Here is a 17,356-nt window from a genome sequence, read left to right on the forward strand (position 1 = left end):
TGAGATGTTGCTTTCTGTTAGATTACAAACTGTCAATTTCAAGTCCTGGAATTGATCTCATTATTTAATATGGGAGGTGGGGTTGAGCGCAGGGCCTAGTCTCTAGCATATCACCAGCCACAACATTGGGGGGCTTGCACATTCTACTGGATTGGATTTGAACCAGCATTGCTTTTAGGCTCTTCTTGCCTTGACCGTCTCGTACATTGACCCCTCATTCGGTATGCTCCCCACCATTGTCGCCAGCCCTCTGTTCAGCCAACCGACCTGGACACCTGGATGTTACCATCAGGAATTCGCGTTCTTGAGTGGTAGAGCCATAAAGACACAGAAGTCGCAAAGGTTGATCTAAAAAGAGGTCGCAATCTGGGGTTCGGCCCATGTTTCGTTTCTGTGCCAGTGGTATTTGTGCCCAGATAGTCAGCCATCAGTCTATCTGTTGTAAATCTCGACAAAAGTTTCATTCCAGCACGCACTCTTTCCCCGGTGCATGGCAACTCGAACTTCGACAATTGACCAATCTACAAGTTACAGGACATTGAAGACTGACTGGCTGCTTATGATACAGAGCATCGGAGTTGTTTTCGACAGAGAATCGCCTCGCGTTGGATTGGCCCTTCGAATCGGCCAACAGCTCCATGGTTCTGGGAGGAGAATGATAAGAGATTCCAGCCATTGATTTTATGATGTGACCTGATAATCCTACGCGGGATTGCCCTGTTCACAGTGAATGGTGCCTCGGGGATGTTGGCCCATCTGGCCTTGTGCAATACGTAGATAGTTTCATTCGTGGGACAAGCCATCGCAGTCTCAATGTTGCTTTGACAAAAACAGGCAACTGCTGTACAAAAGGGCAAGACGAGCACAAAGGAGACAGACAATACGCTAGCAAGCCTGGCTAGCAATGTTTCTCCAACATCTGCAGGTGGGCACCACCTGATCAGATTGTCACGTGCTGAGCAGACACAGACTCGACATATTCGGTACCAGAAGAATCTCGGAGGAGCAAAGCAGAAGTACTGGTTGCACTTGTCTTCGACAGCTGCACGCCAACCTTCCAGCATCCCACCGTCGAATCAAGTTGTAGAGCCGCAACGTGGATCAGTCAGCAACCCCGAGGTCTCCTACCTTGGAAAGCCCAATTTCCACGACTTAGTAGTGTTCGTTCTTTACTGGAAGGGTGAGACGGTGTATTTGATAAATCTGAATTGGTGCGTATGCCCTGTTGAACATTCTCCTTGCTTATGTTCTCGTTGTTCACCAGCGCTTGATAGTTTGCACAGTTCGGAATCTGGAAAAACTATCGTTCCGGGTCCCCAAACCCGAAAGACTCCCGCCTACGATCGCAGACACGCTTGGACGCCATCGCTCACTGCGCCTTCTCATCATTATCTCTAGTTCAAGGCTTCTTCTAAGGACTAGCCTCGCTGACATTCTTTATTTCTCTGATTGAGCCAGATGCCGTTGGCGACGCTCACATGGCGGAGTCCCGTACGAGTCCGGTGTTGAGAGACCAGTGGAGTGCTGACCCAGACCGTGATCCCCGTGACAGGGAGAGACGGAGAGGGCGAGGGTCAGGCCGCGATCGAGGAAGGAACAGAGGTCGTGACCGTGGCCGTCCATATCGGCCCAATAACCGCAATTTCGATCGCCCGGGGCGGTCGCCACCACGCGCGTCCCGCTTTGGCCCTGACTCCTCTCACGACTTCGGTGATTTCGCTCCGGATCGATCTCCTCGTCGAGGTTCTCCTCCACCCCCAAACTTTCACAACGGCCGTCGACTAGATCCAACGCAAACCGTGTCATCGGCCGGCAATTGGAACGCTCACCCTTCCGCACCTTTCGATAGGGAAGCCCCCGGTCCTCGAAGAGACGAGTCACCAACTGGACCTCCACTGAAACGGCAAAGGACTCGAAGCCTCTCACCACATAGCCGCCGTGGCTATCTCCCCCCGCCGCGTCCAAACTACCCGAATCACGGTGAAGGACAGGACCGAAGCCCTTCATTCAAGAAACGAGGTGGCCGCACCCAAGGTCGTGGTGCTCCCAGGCGAAGATCACCACGCCGGGGCCGGGACCGTCGAGGAAAAGACCGTCGTCGTCCAGAAATCTCACGTCCTGGAAGATCCAGGTCACCAATTGATGAACGAGGGTTTCATCCTTCGCCTGATCGACGGTCTCGTACCCCTGGTGGTGACAATTACAGCGACCACGGATCTCACTATCGATCGAACTCACGGCACTCCGTAAGGTCTGCAACCTCGAGATATTCTACATCATCTCGCAGGTCGAGGCGTAATTCGGCGATGAACACAACTCGACCAATCCAGTCTGTTGTGGACGGTGCGGGTCGGTCTCCATCTCCACCGCGTCCGATTCCGAGTTTTGACTCTGATAATTTCGGCTCTACTGGAGAAAATTCTACTCATGCGCAGGATGGGTTCCCAATGCATTCAATGCGCTCTGATGTGAATAACCAGCCTCGCCGTCGGCCGTCTCGACCACGTCTTGATAGCCGGCCCTATGCAAACCCTCAAAACCAAACGTCGACAGGCTCATACCACGGTTCGCCGCAACCACCATCACCTTACTCTGCAGGGCGAGGAGGATGGTCTGGCCCACCTTCGTATTCTGGACCTGGGTGCGTTTCTTATTGCTTTCACTTACATGTTACATTCTGAATTATACTAACTCTCTCTCCAAGTCACACCTCTCCTTATCGACATGATGACTATTCATCACACAATGGGAACTATTATCACAACCAAGGTCAATCTAACGGCCCTGGCAATCATCATCCTCAATCTCCATATGGCGGGCCCCCCACCGAGGTGGCCACTCTGGTGGCGGTCCTCGAGGAAACTTTTCAAACCAGGGTCCCGATCGGCGATTTTCTGGCTCTGGTCCTCATTCATATCACAATGGACCCTCACAACGCGGCGCGAGAGGACATTTCAACAACCTGCAATGGACCGCATCGGGATCACGAGGCCGTGGGGGACAACATAGCCCCCGCCCGGCACATAGTCATGGATCACAAACTCCTAATCGACCACAGTCTCACAATGACCCACAATCCCCCCGAGCTGGCGAGAGTGATAGTCATTTCCGGCCACCCAATAGGGATGAAGAGGAAAACCAGACCCAACCTCAATCCGCTGGCGGAAACCTCCAACCTATGCCACCCCCGACCCACGAATCCAATGAAACGACACCAGCAAACAAGGGCGGGAAGTTCAGCTTTGCTTTCAAGTCAAAGGCTGCACCTTCTCCCGCTCCAAAGCCGGTACCTGACCTTGCCCAGAGGATGCAGATCCGCCAGCCGCCCCCCCCGTGCACCTGAACCACCCCAACAACCTCGCAACAGGTTTACCAATGGGCCATTGCCCAAATTCAAACCTGAGTCAAGGGCCGATCGCCGTGACCGGGGTGGGCGAAATCGTGATCGAGACCGCAGAGATTTCCGGGAGCCACGAGAATTCCGTGATCCGCGGGATCGAAGAGATGATCGCCGATTCGATCAACGTCGTGATCGACGACAAGGAGAATGGCCTTCAGACAGACCCTCAGACTGGCAAGATCGTCGCCGTGACCCTTCCCTGGAACCGCCGAGACAGGCACCGCCACCCAAGCAGAAGCGGATTCTTACTCGACCCAAACCACGCCCCACGCTTCCGGAGGAGTTTGCTAATGCCGAATCTGTGTATTACCGAAAGCCAGGCAATGAGTCTGTGATCGGCGCCGGAACATATGGAAAAGTGTTCAAAGGAATCCACGTCTATACCCAGCGCAAAGTTGCACTCAAGAAGATCCGAATGGAGGGCGAGAAGGATGGCTTCCCGGTCACGGCTGTTCGAGAGATCAAGCTGCTCCAGCATCTTCGAAATCATAATGTCGTCAGCCTCTTGGAGGTCATGGTTGAAAAGAACGAATGTTTCATGGTCTTTGAATACCTCTCTCACGATCTGACTGGTCTGATAAATCATCCTACCTTTTCCCTCACTCTTTCACACAAGAAGGATCTGGCGAAGCAGATGTTCGAAGGTCTCAATTACCTTCACCATCGTGGGGTTCTCCATCGTGACATCAAAGCAGCCAATATATTGATCAGCAATCGTGGACTGTTAAAGTTTGCCGACTTTGGCCTGGCCCGGTTCTTCTCTAAAAGTCGTCAACTTGACTACACCAACCGGGTCATTACCATCTGGTACCGACCTCCGGAACTCCTCTTGGGAGAAACCCGATATGGTCCTGCTGTCGACATGTGGAGCGCTGCATGCGTTTGCATGGAGATGTTCACCAAAAAGGCGGTTTTCCCCGGTGAAGGTGGCGAATTGAGCCAGATGGACAAGATCTACAATGCTTTGGGTACACCTACGAAGACTGAGTGGCCGGACCTTGTGGAGATGCCTTGGTTCCACCTGATGCGGCCAACAGAACGAAGGAAGCGCGTTTTCGAGGATGTATACCGTGATGTGTTGACAACCTCTGCGATGGATCTTATCTCCTCAATCTTCCGTTACGACCCTTCGCAGCGGCCGAGCGCGGAGGATGTTCTCAAACATCCCTACTTCGTATCGGAGGAACCAGCTCCTCACCCACCGATCGAGTATGTTTTCCTCCTCTCTGGCGTATATTATCGATGCTAACTTTATCTACAGATTGGAGCACGTTGAAGGGGACTGGCATGAGTTTGAATCCAAGGCGCTCCGCAAGGAAGCCCGGCGCGTGGAGTACCAGAACCAAAAGGACCGCGACAAGCGCAAGGCCGACGCTTCGGTGCCCAGCAGCGATCGGGATTCCAAGCGAACCAAGCAAGATTCAAGTGATCGTGTCTCTGCCCAGTGACAACTCTTTGCGAAATGTTTTTTTTCTCATCTTTTTTTTGCTGTTTTATTGCATCGGACATGGTTGGTGGAATGGTTTGCATTTTTCACGAGATTCACTACCCTTGGTTGTTTTCGGGGTTATTCCGGGCTTGTTTTTTTTTTTTTTTTTTTTGTTACATATTGCCCATTGATCAAAGACAATCTAGATCAAAGTTGTTATTTGAATGGTGGACAGGTATAATAGACTGATGAACTTTGTACATCGCAGTAGCTGTTCTGATCGCGTTTCCGTCGATGGATATTACCTTTGAGTAAACTATAAACTACCTACTGCATGTCAGTGCATCGGTCAAGAGACAGTACTCCGTACAGCTATCACATATTTCAAAATATGTTTCAAGGCTCAGACTTTGCCTGTTGACCACATGCTCAACCAGCCCAGCCCGAAGGCCAAAGTAGTAGGGCGGTTGAGTCCTCGGATTACCAGAGAGCTCATAAGAGTTTCTTCATTGCATTGAAACATAGGGAAAAGATAGAATTGGAAGTGGATTGCTATTGAGTAGACGTACCCTATTTACTATAAAGAAAGAACAAAAAAATAAACAAAGAAACAAAGTATGTGTCGTCAATCAGGTCATCAACGTGTCATGGGTTGCTCGTAAGCCCTCGTGATGATGGTTTTAGATGCGAAATTAATCTCGACACACACATCGGAAACGCCAGGGCTGTAAAAAGAATGAGACGCCAGCGTTGATTTGAGTAGGTGGTCTTGATATAAAAGAAGAAAAGAAAGAAAAAGAAGAAAAAAAAACGCGAAAGAAAAAGGGAAAACTGGAAAAAAGACGGTGCGGGCTGCAGGCGAAAATGGGGCTGAGGTGGCTGTGATTGGCCAGGGAAGCTGCTCCTCCAAACTGCCCGAGTCTCCGATTCATATCGACACTTTTCCCCTTCACCTGATTCCCCCTCTATACATTTTGTTTTCTCTCTGCTATTTTTTAAACTCGAGCCTCATTAACTACAGATATCCTCTATTTGCCCTTTTTTACTTTTTTTTACTTATCTGGATTCCCCTTCGAAATTTCTCACTCAGAATCTACCGTCTCTGCCACTATACTACGTCACTGAGATCATAGCGCCGGCGTCTCATCTCTCTGTGTAACGCTTCTTACGGATCCTTTTCTTTCCCCCTGATGACCGCTCGTGTCTCGGGCAGTCTTCTCACCCGCCGCGATGGATAATGCAAACCTGTGGACCCGCCGGACAAAGTTAGTCGTGTGCCCCTCCTCAACCTACACAATTGTGACTTATATGGATTGTTTCTGCTTTGATTAGTTCCTCCAAATTGTCCCTGTCAACGTCCGGAGACACGAAAGATAGTGCTCGTGTCGAACTTCCCCGCCCATCCAAGCGGTTCGGACCCGACAGCTCGCATGGCCGCTCGAATCCATTTAACGCAATATCCCCATTATCCGGCGGTGTCTCCTCCCCATCCACCAATGCCTCCTCCGCTTTCGGTCTGGGGTCCGGCGCATTCGCCTCATTCGGTGCGCCGAAGACTCCCGGTGGCTCCGAGTTGAAAACACCCGGACGGGAGACACCTCTGGAACACGATGAGGCTACACGCAAGGCCTTTGAGAACAACTCCATCGCAGCTCCTGGCGAGCACCCGTTGAAGTCTACGTGGATCGTCTGGTATCGTCCCCCGACACCCAAATACTCCGACTACGAAAAGTCCACCGTGCCGCTCGCTTCGATATCTTCGGTAGAGAGCTTCTGGGCGGTGTACTCCCATCTTAAACGCCCTTCTCTTCTTCCCACTGTTTCAGACTACCACATCTTTAAGAAGGGGATCCGCCCCGTCTGGGAAGATGAGGCGAACAAGCGGGGAGGCAAGTGGATCGTTCGTTTCAAGAAGGGGGTTTCCGATCGATACTGGGAGGATCTCCTCTTGGCTATGGTTGGAGACCAGTTTGCGGAGGCTGGAGATGAAGTCTGTGGCGCTGTACTGAGTGTTCGAGGCGGCGAAGATGTTTTGAGTGTTTGGACGAGGATTGACGGGGGGCGCAACATCAAGATTAGGTATTTATAACTTATTCTTCTTTGCCGTAGTGCAATATCGCTAACTTCCTTACAGAGAAACGATCAAGCGCCTGCTTGCTTTCCCGGCAGACACCAATATCATCTGGAAGAGCCACGACGATAGTATTGCTCAGCGTTCTGCCATCGACCAGGCTCGCCACGACAAGACCGCCACTGGCACAGGTCATCAAGACCGGCGGCGAACAGGTCAAGATGACTCGGACAAGGTTAAATCGGCTGTGACCCTATGAACGGATCCAAGATCCCAGCCTGGCCTTGAGCCCTGTATAGTAAACCCGAAAAAAAAATCTTCAATCACGAAATCATTGGGACGCGTTTGGGTCTTAGGGGCGGTGGGGCATCGAGGCGAACTCAGCGGTTTGATTTGATTTATGTCTTGAGTGAACTCATCTGTGCTATGGTGCTATGTGTGTGTTTTTTTTTCTCTGCCGAGCTCATGCGTGATGTTTTTCCTTTATGTACTCAACATGAATGCAGCACTGGCTGCTAATGGTTTTCTCGCCTGAGAGTGCTGTCTCTGCTTTGCGTGGATTGGGGCTTCTATGTGAAGTAGAGCCTTTCACATAGACTTGATCTGTTGCTTTCTGCCAGATATTTCAACTACATGAACTTATGCATACACTATGGACCCAAACGTATTAGTGAAAGGTCCCAGGATATGGGTACAATAACCCATGTGCAAGCTAGAAGCCCTAGTAAGTGTGTTCAGACTGTCATATTGTTCACACTATTGAGGTATTGGGAAATCGAGCACTTTGGGTGAATGATGACGATGATGAAGTATGAACCAGGTGAATCATTCAGATAATGCACATATTATTTCTTTCGTCTATTCCATATCCCAAGATAGTTAACTAGTTATCAATCAGTGAAAGTCTTTCTGCCTAAACCCTCAGGCGACAATCAATCCTGACCGCCCTAGGGCCTAGGTGACGATGCGGCGTACTTGCGTCCCATGAATAAAAAAAAAAAAGAAGACAATAGACGAACAATTGGAATGAGACTCCTGCAATGCATATTGCCATGAACTTCTGGCTGTCTTAATGCCTGTGTTTAAAAATCTAGTCGAACTCTTCTCTAACTTGTCACCGCGACGCCAACGCCAGACCGAAGATCAACGATCTGCTATTCAACGTGCAGAACGACCGACCTCGACCCCTCCTCGTTCTCGGCCAGCTGGGCCTGGTCGCGACTCTTTTACTCTGGGATCTGAAACCGACCTGACCGAACCCACCTCTCCCCGAAACACTGGGATCGCTCTTCTTCCATCGGTGTGTATCTCTTATCTCCATGCGCGTGCCACCGATATTTGCCCTTGCCCGTTCATATTGCTTTTTGATAGCTCGACCCTACACAATCTCCTAATCTTGATCACTTATCTCTGAAATTTGCCTGTCATCTTGTCGCAAGCTATCAGTCATTCGACTTGGGACTAATCGATCTTAGGCTGTTCCCAGTTATGTCGATACTTTTTCGTCCCCAACTGGATCTACAACCGCGGACGAACTATTGCGCTCACCTTTCTCCCACCGTTTTCTAAATCCAACTACCCGGTTAGACATGTCCCATCGGAACCCACAGCCTTCCCCTGCCGACAGGCCAAAGCTGATACCCCCACCCATTCCCAGGCCGGGTGATTCGTCGCAGATGTTGAACAAGGACCAACAGAAGGATTCCCAGAATCGGCAAGATGAGGCGCGTTTGTTCGGAGCCAAATATCGGTATGCTCTACGAGTTGTATGAGCTTGTGTTGAGTTGCGTTGCTGATCAGCCGGCTTTTTTTTCCCTTGGTAGTGACTCCCATGCTGTCAAGATAAAGCCCGGAGCGTCCCTCCATTATAGGAACAAAAAGCCAGGGGTAAGTTCCAGCCTTTACATGCATAATAATGGCATTCCATCTGATCCTCGATCACAGTCTAGCTTTGCGTTCTCTCCTCAGGACAAACTTGCACATAATCAAAATGCCCGAAGCAGCGGGCCGGTCCGTTCGTATGGAGAATCAAATCAACAAACTTCACGGAGAAAGTCGCCTCAATTTGATGAAGCTTTCGAGGAGTCGAGTCGCCCTACCAAGATACGGCGCCAGAGTGAAACCAGCGAAACCGTCGACCTTACAGCCCCAGCAAATTCAGCCATAGATCGATTGGCACAACCCAAAAACCGTCGCAACCGGCGTGACAATTCCAGAGACGCGGAGAATGGCGTCAAATCAGCGCATAGCTCTATTCGTCCTCAACATGACCAATTCTCTTCTGCTGACTCTCGGGATGAAAAATTCACTGAAACAGCAGCGCAGCAGCGCCGAAATCTGGCGAGATCTACGGATCTCCGGCTGTCCCAGACAAATCGCAGATTAAATCAGCCCAACGAGGCCATTGTCATTGGGAGTATTGATGCTGGATCAAAGAAAGGTGGTCCGAACAGCTCTGCAGTTCTAACGAACTTTCGTCGTCTTGCCAATGGCAGGGAAAGTCCAGACGAACTTCAGGGCGACATCACCACACATCGAGTACCAAAATCCTTGTCAGAAAAACAAACCCAAACCACTCGCCCATCTAAACCCACTATACATACAGAAAGACCGACTCGAAAGCGCTCACCATCCGATATCCCCGTTCAGGTTTTTTCACCGCCAGCACCGGCCACGAAAAAGGCCAAGATCTCCCACAAAAATTCCAATCAGACACATGAATTGCGGTATTTCCGTATCGGTCCCTTGAGCAAATCTTGCGATGCGAGGGAAACTGTCCCAATTTATTCAAACAAGAAAGGGTTTGAGCTTCGTGAGGATGCACTCGGCCAAGGTAACACAATATCAATTCTTTTCGAAAAAATCACGACTATTGTGGTCGGCGAGAAACCCAGCCGGAAAGTGAGAATGAAATTGTCCCAAGGTTCTGTCGAACCAGACGATCAGCTCGATATCGAGTTTTGGACCACCGAGGAAAAGGAGAAGCTACTGGAAGTGTTGACTCAAGCCGGGTTTCACCACCAGAACAGAGATATGTAAGTTTTATGACCCATCTTTTCATTCAATCCGCATTTTACTAACACTGAGACAGGAAATGGATGGACAAGTCGTTCTTGAGATATGAAAAGCAATTCTCGGAGAAGAACAGACAGGAGAACAAGCTGCCCAAGAAGCGGCTTCTTGATGATTTGGTCGATGACCCTGATCCTGCGCGCTCTCCTCCCCCACGACGGCCCAAACTTTCGATGTCCTTGAGAGATGACCATGGCGAAGTCAATAAACTCAAATTACTCAAGATCAAATCTGCTCTAGAAAAGAGAAGACTTGGAAACAGCAATGCCGATTCTCGAACTTCCGTCAAGGAGCAACAGGATAACCGACCTATTGGTAAAGATGGTGGAATCGATGTCCGATCCACCGTCAATACATCAGAACGCGAGACCCGGTCTTCCGCCCGCCGTGTCGGTAACGACCCTGACGTGTCAAATGAAGACATCACTTCTGAGACAAAGTCCAACCTACTTAGGGACGATTCTTTCAGGGAGAATTGGAAGAAACCACTGGTGTACCCGCGAAGTGGAAAGAAGAAGGCTGAGGTCACACTCGGCGATCGTGAACGATTACTCCGGGACGACTTCCTGAACGATAACCTGATCGCTCTCTACATGCGTTTCCTTCAGGATCATCTCGAACGCACTAATAAGGAGGCTGCTGAACGGATCTACTTTTTCAATACCTACTTCTTCGCAACTCTCACGAACACCCCACGGGGGATCGTGGGATTAACTATAGTGGTGTGGAGAAGTGGACCCGGAACGTTGATCTCTTCAGTTATGACTATATCGTCGTTCCCATCAATGAAAATGCACACTGGTACGTTGCAATAATTTGCAACTTGCCAAGCTTGTCTCTTGATCCTGCCGACGGGGTGGAGCCGATCCGAACACCGACTCTACAGAAAGAGTCATCCAATGCGTCTGAGAGTGAGATCCAGGAAATTGAAGAGACCCCTGAGCCGGAAGCAAAGCCAAAGTCAGAGCTCAATGCTTCTGACAAGGTTAGTGAATCTCGTGATATTCGAAAGGGATCTGATATCGGAGGGGACCTTGCTTCCCTGCAGATCGAGGCAAATGAGCATGCGCTTCAGGATACGAAGAGCTCAGAGGATCAGTCCGCGCCCATACAAAACCCACTTCCATTCCCAAATCTTTCCAAATCCGCTGCCCAAAAGCTCGCCCAAGACCAGGCCGCGGCGTCACAACCGAACAACAAATCCAAGAAGAAAAGAACCGGTTTAAAGTTGGATCCCAACCAACCAACAATCATCACATTTGACTCCCTTGACATGCCTCGCTCCCCCACCATCAAAATTCTTCGCGAGTACATCTGCCGTGAAGCGGTGTCTAAACGCGGCGTAGAACTCGACCCAGCCGACGTCAAGGGCATGCGAGCTCGCGATATTCCCCTCCAGCCCAATTTCTGGGACTGCGGTCTCTATCTGCTGGCATACTTGGAGAAGTTTGTTCAAAGCCCTGATTGGTTCATCACAAAGGTGCTACAACGAAGTATGAGTTCCAAGAATGACTGGCCTCCACTAGGTTCTGGTCTCCTGCGGTATCGTCTTGGCAAGTTCCTAGACGAGCTATACGAAGAACAGGGACAAGCCAATGAGCCTGTCATGGCAGTCAGACAGCCCGTTTCATTCCTCCTTGGCCCGCCCCTCCCTTGTCAGGAGGAAATTCCGAACGTTGATGTGGTACCTGAGTCTCAGCAGGGGACGGATCCTTCAGACCACCTTCCAAATACTGTGAATTCAAAGACAGAAGAATCGGGTGAAGATTCAACCGTGGACCAGATGCATCTCTTACCTACCGAAAAACCCTCGAAACAAACCAAAGCATTGTCCCACCCATCTGCAGATGCAAAATCGCAGAATTCTCATATCCCTCCACAGAAGGAGGAACCTATCATCCAGGTACCCGGTAGCCAGGAAGAGCCTGAAGTGCCGAGTACACCACCGCCCCCTACAAGAAAAGAACGAAAGAGACAAAGTCCACGAGGCCCTCTTCAAAAGAGATGAGTCTGTTCGTCCAAGTGAGATGATACAAACCTATTATCCACGATAACCTCGAAATCCGAACACAGTTCCGGCTGGACCGGAATTGGCCGTCTACATCATGAATATCTTCACTGTTGTATTTAGCGTTTTAATCCGTGTGCGTCATGCCATGCCCACCACAGACATAGCCTTGCCTCGGCACTCGATGAAAGCAGGACGGTTCTTTCCCCCTCATGTCTTTACAGTCATAGCATCAGATACCATCGCTTGCATCGCAAAATTTAATCGTTTAATACGGCCTACCAATAATAACTACCTACATATAAGCAAGCTAAATGAAAAAAAGCTACCACTCACTTTCATTCGCCCTAACCCACCACGCCATCTTATCCCTCTTAAATGACTCGAAGTCCCACTCCGCATCCTCAAGCATATCCTTCCCAGCAGTATACACATAAGTCACTGCCGAAACTTCCTCCCCCTCATCAGCAACCTCAGTACTCGTCTTATCAAGCATTTTGCGCAGTTGACTCTCATCACTAACCCCCTCACCAGCATGTTTATGCTCGTTACTGCGCGCTTCCCGCAACGTGCGCACATTCACCTGTTTCTTCTCATACTCTGAACCCTCGAACCTATCCAGTCGGTGGATGTCGCCGTCTGTTAATCCCGACACGAGGGTTCCCATGACTGATGTTCCAGCGTTCCGAGAGTCACTTTGTGGCTCTGGAACTGCCACAATCCCAGGATAATCGGCATCTTGCACGCGATGTCGTCGATACCCGTGTAAAATGGCGGGTTGGAACCGGAGCATGGCTTTTTGCCAGGGTTCTGGGTTGGCCTTGCCGTGGATTACTTTGTGGAGGATTTGCGGTGCCATGAGGGTCCCTGGGTTGCTTTTAGCTTTTGCGTTGGCCTCTTTGAAGAGCGACATACCGTAGAAGAAGAGAACGTGGTCGCCCATTGTGTAGGGTGTGGGGTTGGGTTGGGTTGGTTGGTTTTTGGGTGAGGGTGAGCGAGGGTCCGGCGTGATAGATTCTATGGACTTGAGATATAAAATATGGATGTCTAAGCTCAGCAGAAACCTGGGTTATAGAGAAAATCAAAAGAGGAGAGAAGAACGAAGCTTGAAGAGTTGTCGATGTGGAGATGGCGGCCCCCAGTTTATAGATGCCGCTTATCGATAAGAACCCAAACATCCAAACAGGTCCAGCTGGCTTCATCTTTCTCATTCGTCTCCCACCACACCATGCATTCCTCCTTGAACCGCATCCAGGCTGTATTCGGCTTCTTCACTACAGTCGCGCTGGTCGTAAGCGCACTGGCAGCCGTCTCGGTTCTCTTCTTCCCAGCAGACGAGGCTAATGCCTCAGTACAGCTGAAGAACGTGCAGGTGTAAGTGAGATCCTGGTTTCCATTGCCCCTCCAGGCCTATAATCTAGAGACCGAAGAATTAAAAGAATCTATTTACTAAATCCCTTTCCCGGTACAACAGCGTCAAGGGCCGACCGCACTACTACTCAACCAAACGCGAGGAATACGCCCAGTTCCGCTTCGACCTCGACGCAGACCTGAGCCCGCTCTTCAACTGGAACACGAAGCAGCTTTTTGTCTACGTCTACGCTACCTACTCCTCCTCTGATATCCCCGGCTCGCAGGTCCGCGCCTCGGAGTCCATCATCTGGGACACTATCATCCCCGCGACACCGTCGCCTTATTCATGGGAGATTCTCAAAGACCAGGTTGTTGCGCTTCTTCCGTCGTCAGTTACATCGGAGGCTGTGTCCGCTGCCAAGAGAAACGCTAAGCGCCATGCTAAATCGGCCAAGTCGGCTAAGAGTAAGAAGGAGGCTCTGGCGACCGGTGTCTTGAGACTCCGTGGTCAGAAAGCTAAGTACCAGGTCAGTGATGTTACTGGTCGTCTGGCACAGCGTCAAAATGTCACCCTTCATGTTGGATGGAATGTTCAGCCTTGGGTTGGTGCTTTATTCTGGGCACCTGGTACTGGGGCTGCGCCGAGGACTGGTGGGACGATTGTTAGCAGTGAGCCTTTTGATTTCCCCGAGGTGAAGGATAACAAGAAGGCCGCTGCTGAGAAGAGGGCTAAGGAGGCGGCAAAGGCGGCAAAGGCGGCTGAGAAGGCGAGTGTATAGGCTTTTAGAGGGGTCTGTCGAGATGGGGAGTTGGGATCTACCTGTTTTTTTTTGTTTACTTTTGGGAGCCTTGTCTAGAATGCTCACCTCCTACAATTGCATTTTGAACATGATACATATGAAACGCATTGCATTGGAGAGTGTGAAGCCATTTCTCTCTTTTTACTGGTTGTTTCAGAGGGGTCCAGTTATACCCAAAAGCAGAACAAGGATCGACGCTATGGATACATATACACCAGAGGCAGAGACTTGTTTAGGTTCAAAGTCGTAGAGAATGCCGACCGCCGCGAGACTGGGTCAAGCAATTTAAGGAAGAAAGAGGGTTAGGAGGTATCGAGAGGAGATCAGATGGTACCGTAGGTCTGGCCTGCGGGTGCGGGATTATAGCCTCCATTCTGGACGCGATCGGAGTAGACGCCAGGTGCGGGCCGTTGAGAGGCGCGAGTAAGTGGATCGCGATTTTGCCGTTGGTAGTAGACGTATTCTACGTAAAAGGCATGGATGTGTCCGGGGAAGTAGCTGGGAGATGTCATTAGTTAGTTTTCGAATATGACGGAAGTCTGCATATCAGATCACACTCACCCGAGACATGTCAGCAAGACGTTGATCCAGAAGTCAACCCCACAGCCTGCAATCAAAAAGACGCCAAGAGGGGGAACTGTTTGGTTTGTCAGTGGATCATCCTGGTGTGGATAGCTATAGATTGAGGGGCGATCTGGGGTCATTTTGTGGAGGGATTGTGGGTGGATTTTTCAGGCAGAAAATTTACTTACCGAATATAGTGATGAAAATCAAACAGATCATATCGAAAGTGTTAGACATGCTAGACATGATTGCGGTGTTTGATGTACGCGGTTTTATTGTTCAGGTTTGGGTTGAGGTTTGAAATCGGTAGTGGCTAGAAAGCTGAGGAGGAGAATTGTAAAGAGGAGGATGAAGATATAAATAGGGATATTGTCGTCTGTAGGAGAGTTAATGCGTTTCATCTTGATCTCAGCCACGACGTCACGACTTGGACTGAAAGGAGCTTTGGTAAGGCTGAGGCAGTCGTGAAGCCGATTTGCTGAACGAGCATCTAGTGACGTCATCCCGAACTAGCACCCGCCACATGTTAGCTTAAAATGTGGCGGTGTCCGGAGTGTAGCGTGTGGCGGTGTTTGTGTACATAGACGGCAAGTACAATTGACGGGCAGGTACATTGGACGGACTTGGAGATGTAGAGGTACTGGGAATATATTCACTGTAATATTCCCCAGTATTCAAGTCTTACACCGCATCAATCGCTGCCCGAGTTGTAACCTGCTCGTTCTTGTTGCCAAGCTTCGAGATCTGCAGGAATGCATCCACTCCATACCCTTCCAGACTGTGCAATTCTAAACTGCCTGCCCAATATTCAGCATAGACTCGACTCATTGGGAGACCCATCCCCAGACGGAGATCGGGCGGTCTTGATGTCAATGTGTCCAGGGATCCTTCATGGTATACATCCCGGTTAATGTGTCTAAGCTCTTGCGACTCTTGCAAGTCTTGCATCGTCGCAGCCATTGCAGGGACCCGTCCAAGATTTTCCAGCCGGGTCTGCGTGCGAGGACCCTTGCTGAAGGACCACAGGTACGGCAGAATCTCTCGAGGAATTCCTCCTCCTTGATCAGAGACGCGCAATATCACATGCTGCGGGGTCTCGCATACGAGCACTTCGATAGGTGGTGGGGGTTCGGTTGAATGCTGGTATTTCTCCATCACTGCTTGAACTGAGTTGCGGAGAAGTTCCCCGATGATATATTCCAGGTGGCTCAATATATATGGGAAGGTCGCGTCGCAATGACCCTTGACGGTGATCGCGGGAATCTGGGTCGACCCCGATATCTTCCTCATGAGATCTTGTGCGACCTTTCCACATCGCTCGACTACCTCTTTTGCCTTGCACTTTAGGAACACTTCACCCACAAAGTCTGCATTCATGTCGGTTCGGTCGTGGGAATCGGGGAAATGCCATGGTGAGTTGAAGGTTTCCGTCAGAGCTAGGTGTTGCTCTGCGATGACTCGCCGAGAGATTCGCTGCCGGGAGAATACTTGTCAGTTAGGAGGCCGACCAGTGGGTAATTTTACATACCGCTCGCAATAATGTGTTCATTAACCGGTCCATTTCGTCCGCTGGAGCAAGATGGCGACATTCCAGCACTCCTATCGCCAGGTTGGGAATCGCAACCAGATGCTCTCGCAGCATTTCCTTCAATATCTCACAGAAATGATCATTATCTTCAAGGGTCCTGATCTCAGGAACCACACGAACCCTCTCGAATGCTTTGTAGTACAGTTCATATACAAGGGTTAGATGGGGATTGGCAACTACCACATATGGCAGTTGCTGAATGTCTCGCAGACGATGCGCAAGCCTAACCAAAGATTATTATCGGACCATTTTTATTCTCCCAATTACCTCACAACTTACCGAGTGGGTAGCTCAGTCCGGACATAGTTTGCGGAACTGATGAGTCGTGGTTCGGTCAAAGTACGACCAAAGAAGGTCAACTGACGAAGACTGATAGGCCGAATAGCTCGTTCCACCCATCTACCAGTCAATCCTAGTTAGTATCACCGATTCCAAGCTTTAAAAACGTGAGTCATTCATACTCATCTACTGCAGAAACCGGCCGCCATGGTGGAGGGCTGTGACCTCCAGAATAGAGGCGTCTAGATGGAGATTTGAGGATCTGCCCGCTTCTAGCTGAATAAGACAGCCTCATTGTGCTCCATGCACTCATCCAGGAAGTATCGAGACCATATAAGTGCTCACTATCATGTGCACCCGCGTAGTTGGAACTTGAGATGTTTGGGGTTGCCGGGCGGTGAGCCAAGCATGTGACACCGGTCAACACGCCGATACTTTAGGCAGGTTTTGTGTTTATTTGCCGCTCTCATATCTCTATATATCCTTTTATATGTATGTTCCTAGGTATTGCTCCCATGTCATACGATTTGGACTCTCATCCGAAGTTGCCTCGGATCTTAGGCACTCGCACGGACTTGGGGCTAAGGCATCAGGCTCGTAGACTCTTTGGATCGATCTGGGGGCCACCTATGCTGCATTTTTCTGATGGTTTCAAAAGGATCCAAAGAGATAAATTGCCTTGCGGAACTCAAACATACCTAATATATATAGAGTTATCTACATTGCTATGTCGGACTAGTATAACACAGGGCTTTCTTCACTGTATACTCTGTACTTCATATACTATTGCAC

At 50.0% G+C, this 17,356-nt stretch overlaps 7 protein-coding genes across 7 annotated transcripts; 4 read left to right on the plus strand and 3 right to left on the minus strand.

The window, feature by feature from the left end:
* Positions 1-1,478: 1,478 nt before the first annotated feature.
* Positions 1,479-4,848, plus strand: N7500_007330 (putative protein kinase; the record flags this gene model as incomplete). Its single annotated transcript, XM_056678474.1, has 5 exons — positions 1,479-1,860; positions 1,910-2,246; positions 2,288-2,641; positions 2,705-4,609; positions 4,662-4,848. 5 exons carry the CDS (start codon positions 1,479-1,481, stop codon positions 4,846-4,848), a joined length of 3,165 nt encoding a protein of 1,054 aa, XP_056533474.1.
* A 1,211-nt stretch (positions 4,849-6,059) lies between these two features.
* On the plus strand, positions 6,060-7,159 carry N7500_007331 (eukaryotic translation initiation factor 4E; the record flags this gene model as incomplete). Its single annotated transcript, XM_056678475.1, has 3 exons — positions 6,060-6,094; positions 6,162-6,908; positions 6,964-7,159. 3 exons carry the CDS (start codon positions 6,060-6,062, stop codon positions 7,157-7,159), a joined length of 978 nt encoding a protein of 325 aa, XP_056533475.1.
* A 1,330-nt stretch (positions 7,160-8,489) lies between these two features.
* On the plus strand, positions 8,490-11,980 carry N7500_007332 (uncharacterized protein; the record flags this gene model as incomplete). The annotated part of the gene is made up of 5 exons (XM_056678476.1): positions 8,490-8,650; positions 8,724-8,787; positions 8,845-9,935; positions 9,992-10,744; positions 10,804-11,980. The coding sequence occupies 5 exons, from the start codon at positions 8,490-8,492 to the stop codon at positions 11,978-11,980; spliced, it is 3,246 nt and encodes a 1,081-aa protein (XP_056533476.1).
* Positions 11,981-12,305: 325 nt separating this feature from the next.
* On the minus strand, positions 12,306-12,923 carry N7500_007333 (gamma-glutamylcyclotransferase family protein; the record flags this gene model as incomplete). Its single annotated transcript, XM_056678477.1, has 1 exon — positions 12,306-12,923. One exon carries the CDS (start codon positions 12,921-12,923, stop codon positions 12,306-12,308), a length of 618 nt encoding a protein of 205 aa, XP_056533477.1.
* Positions 12,924-13,208: 285 nt separating this feature from the next.
* On the plus strand, positions 13,209-14,112 carry N7500_007334 (signal peptidase complex subunit SPC3; the record flags this gene model as incomplete). The annotated part of the gene is made up of 2 exons (XM_056678478.1): positions 13,209-13,354; positions 13,455-14,112. The coding sequence occupies 2 exons, from the start codon at positions 13,209-13,211 to the stop codon at positions 14,110-14,112; spliced, it is 804 nt and encodes a 267-aa protein (XP_056533478.1).
* Positions 14,113-14,456: 344 nt separating this feature from the next.
* Positions 14,457-14,943, minus strand: N7500_007335 (YqaE/Pmp3 family membrane protein; the record flags this gene model as incomplete). Its single annotated transcript, XM_056678479.1, has 3 exons — positions 14,457-14,631; positions 14,695-14,770; positions 14,886-14,943. 3 exons carry the CDS (start codon positions 14,941-14,943, stop codon positions 14,457-14,459), a joined length of 309 nt encoding a protein of 102 aa, XP_056533479.1.
* Positions 14,944-15,378: 435 nt separating this feature from the next.
* On the minus strand, positions 15,379-16,997 carry N7500_007336 (protein kinase PKP2; the record flags this gene model as incomplete). The annotated part of the gene is made up of 4 exons (XM_056678480.1): positions 15,379-16,170; positions 16,226-16,508; positions 16,565-16,684; positions 16,747-16,997. Coding segments are annotated over 4 exons (1,446 nt in total), but the record flags the coding sequence as incomplete, so codon positions are not given.
* Positions 16,998-17,356: the final 359 nt, after the last annotated feature.

This window comes from Penicillium coprophilum (genome assembly GCF_028826855.1).
Source record: "Penicillium coprophilum strain IBT 35676 chromosome Unknown utg000004l_segment0_segment0, whole genome shotgun sequence".
In the NCBI taxonomy this organism is placed as follows: domain Eukaryota; kingdom Fungi; phylum Ascomycota; class Eurotiomycetes; order Eurotiales; family Aspergillaceae; genus Penicillium; species Penicillium coprophilum.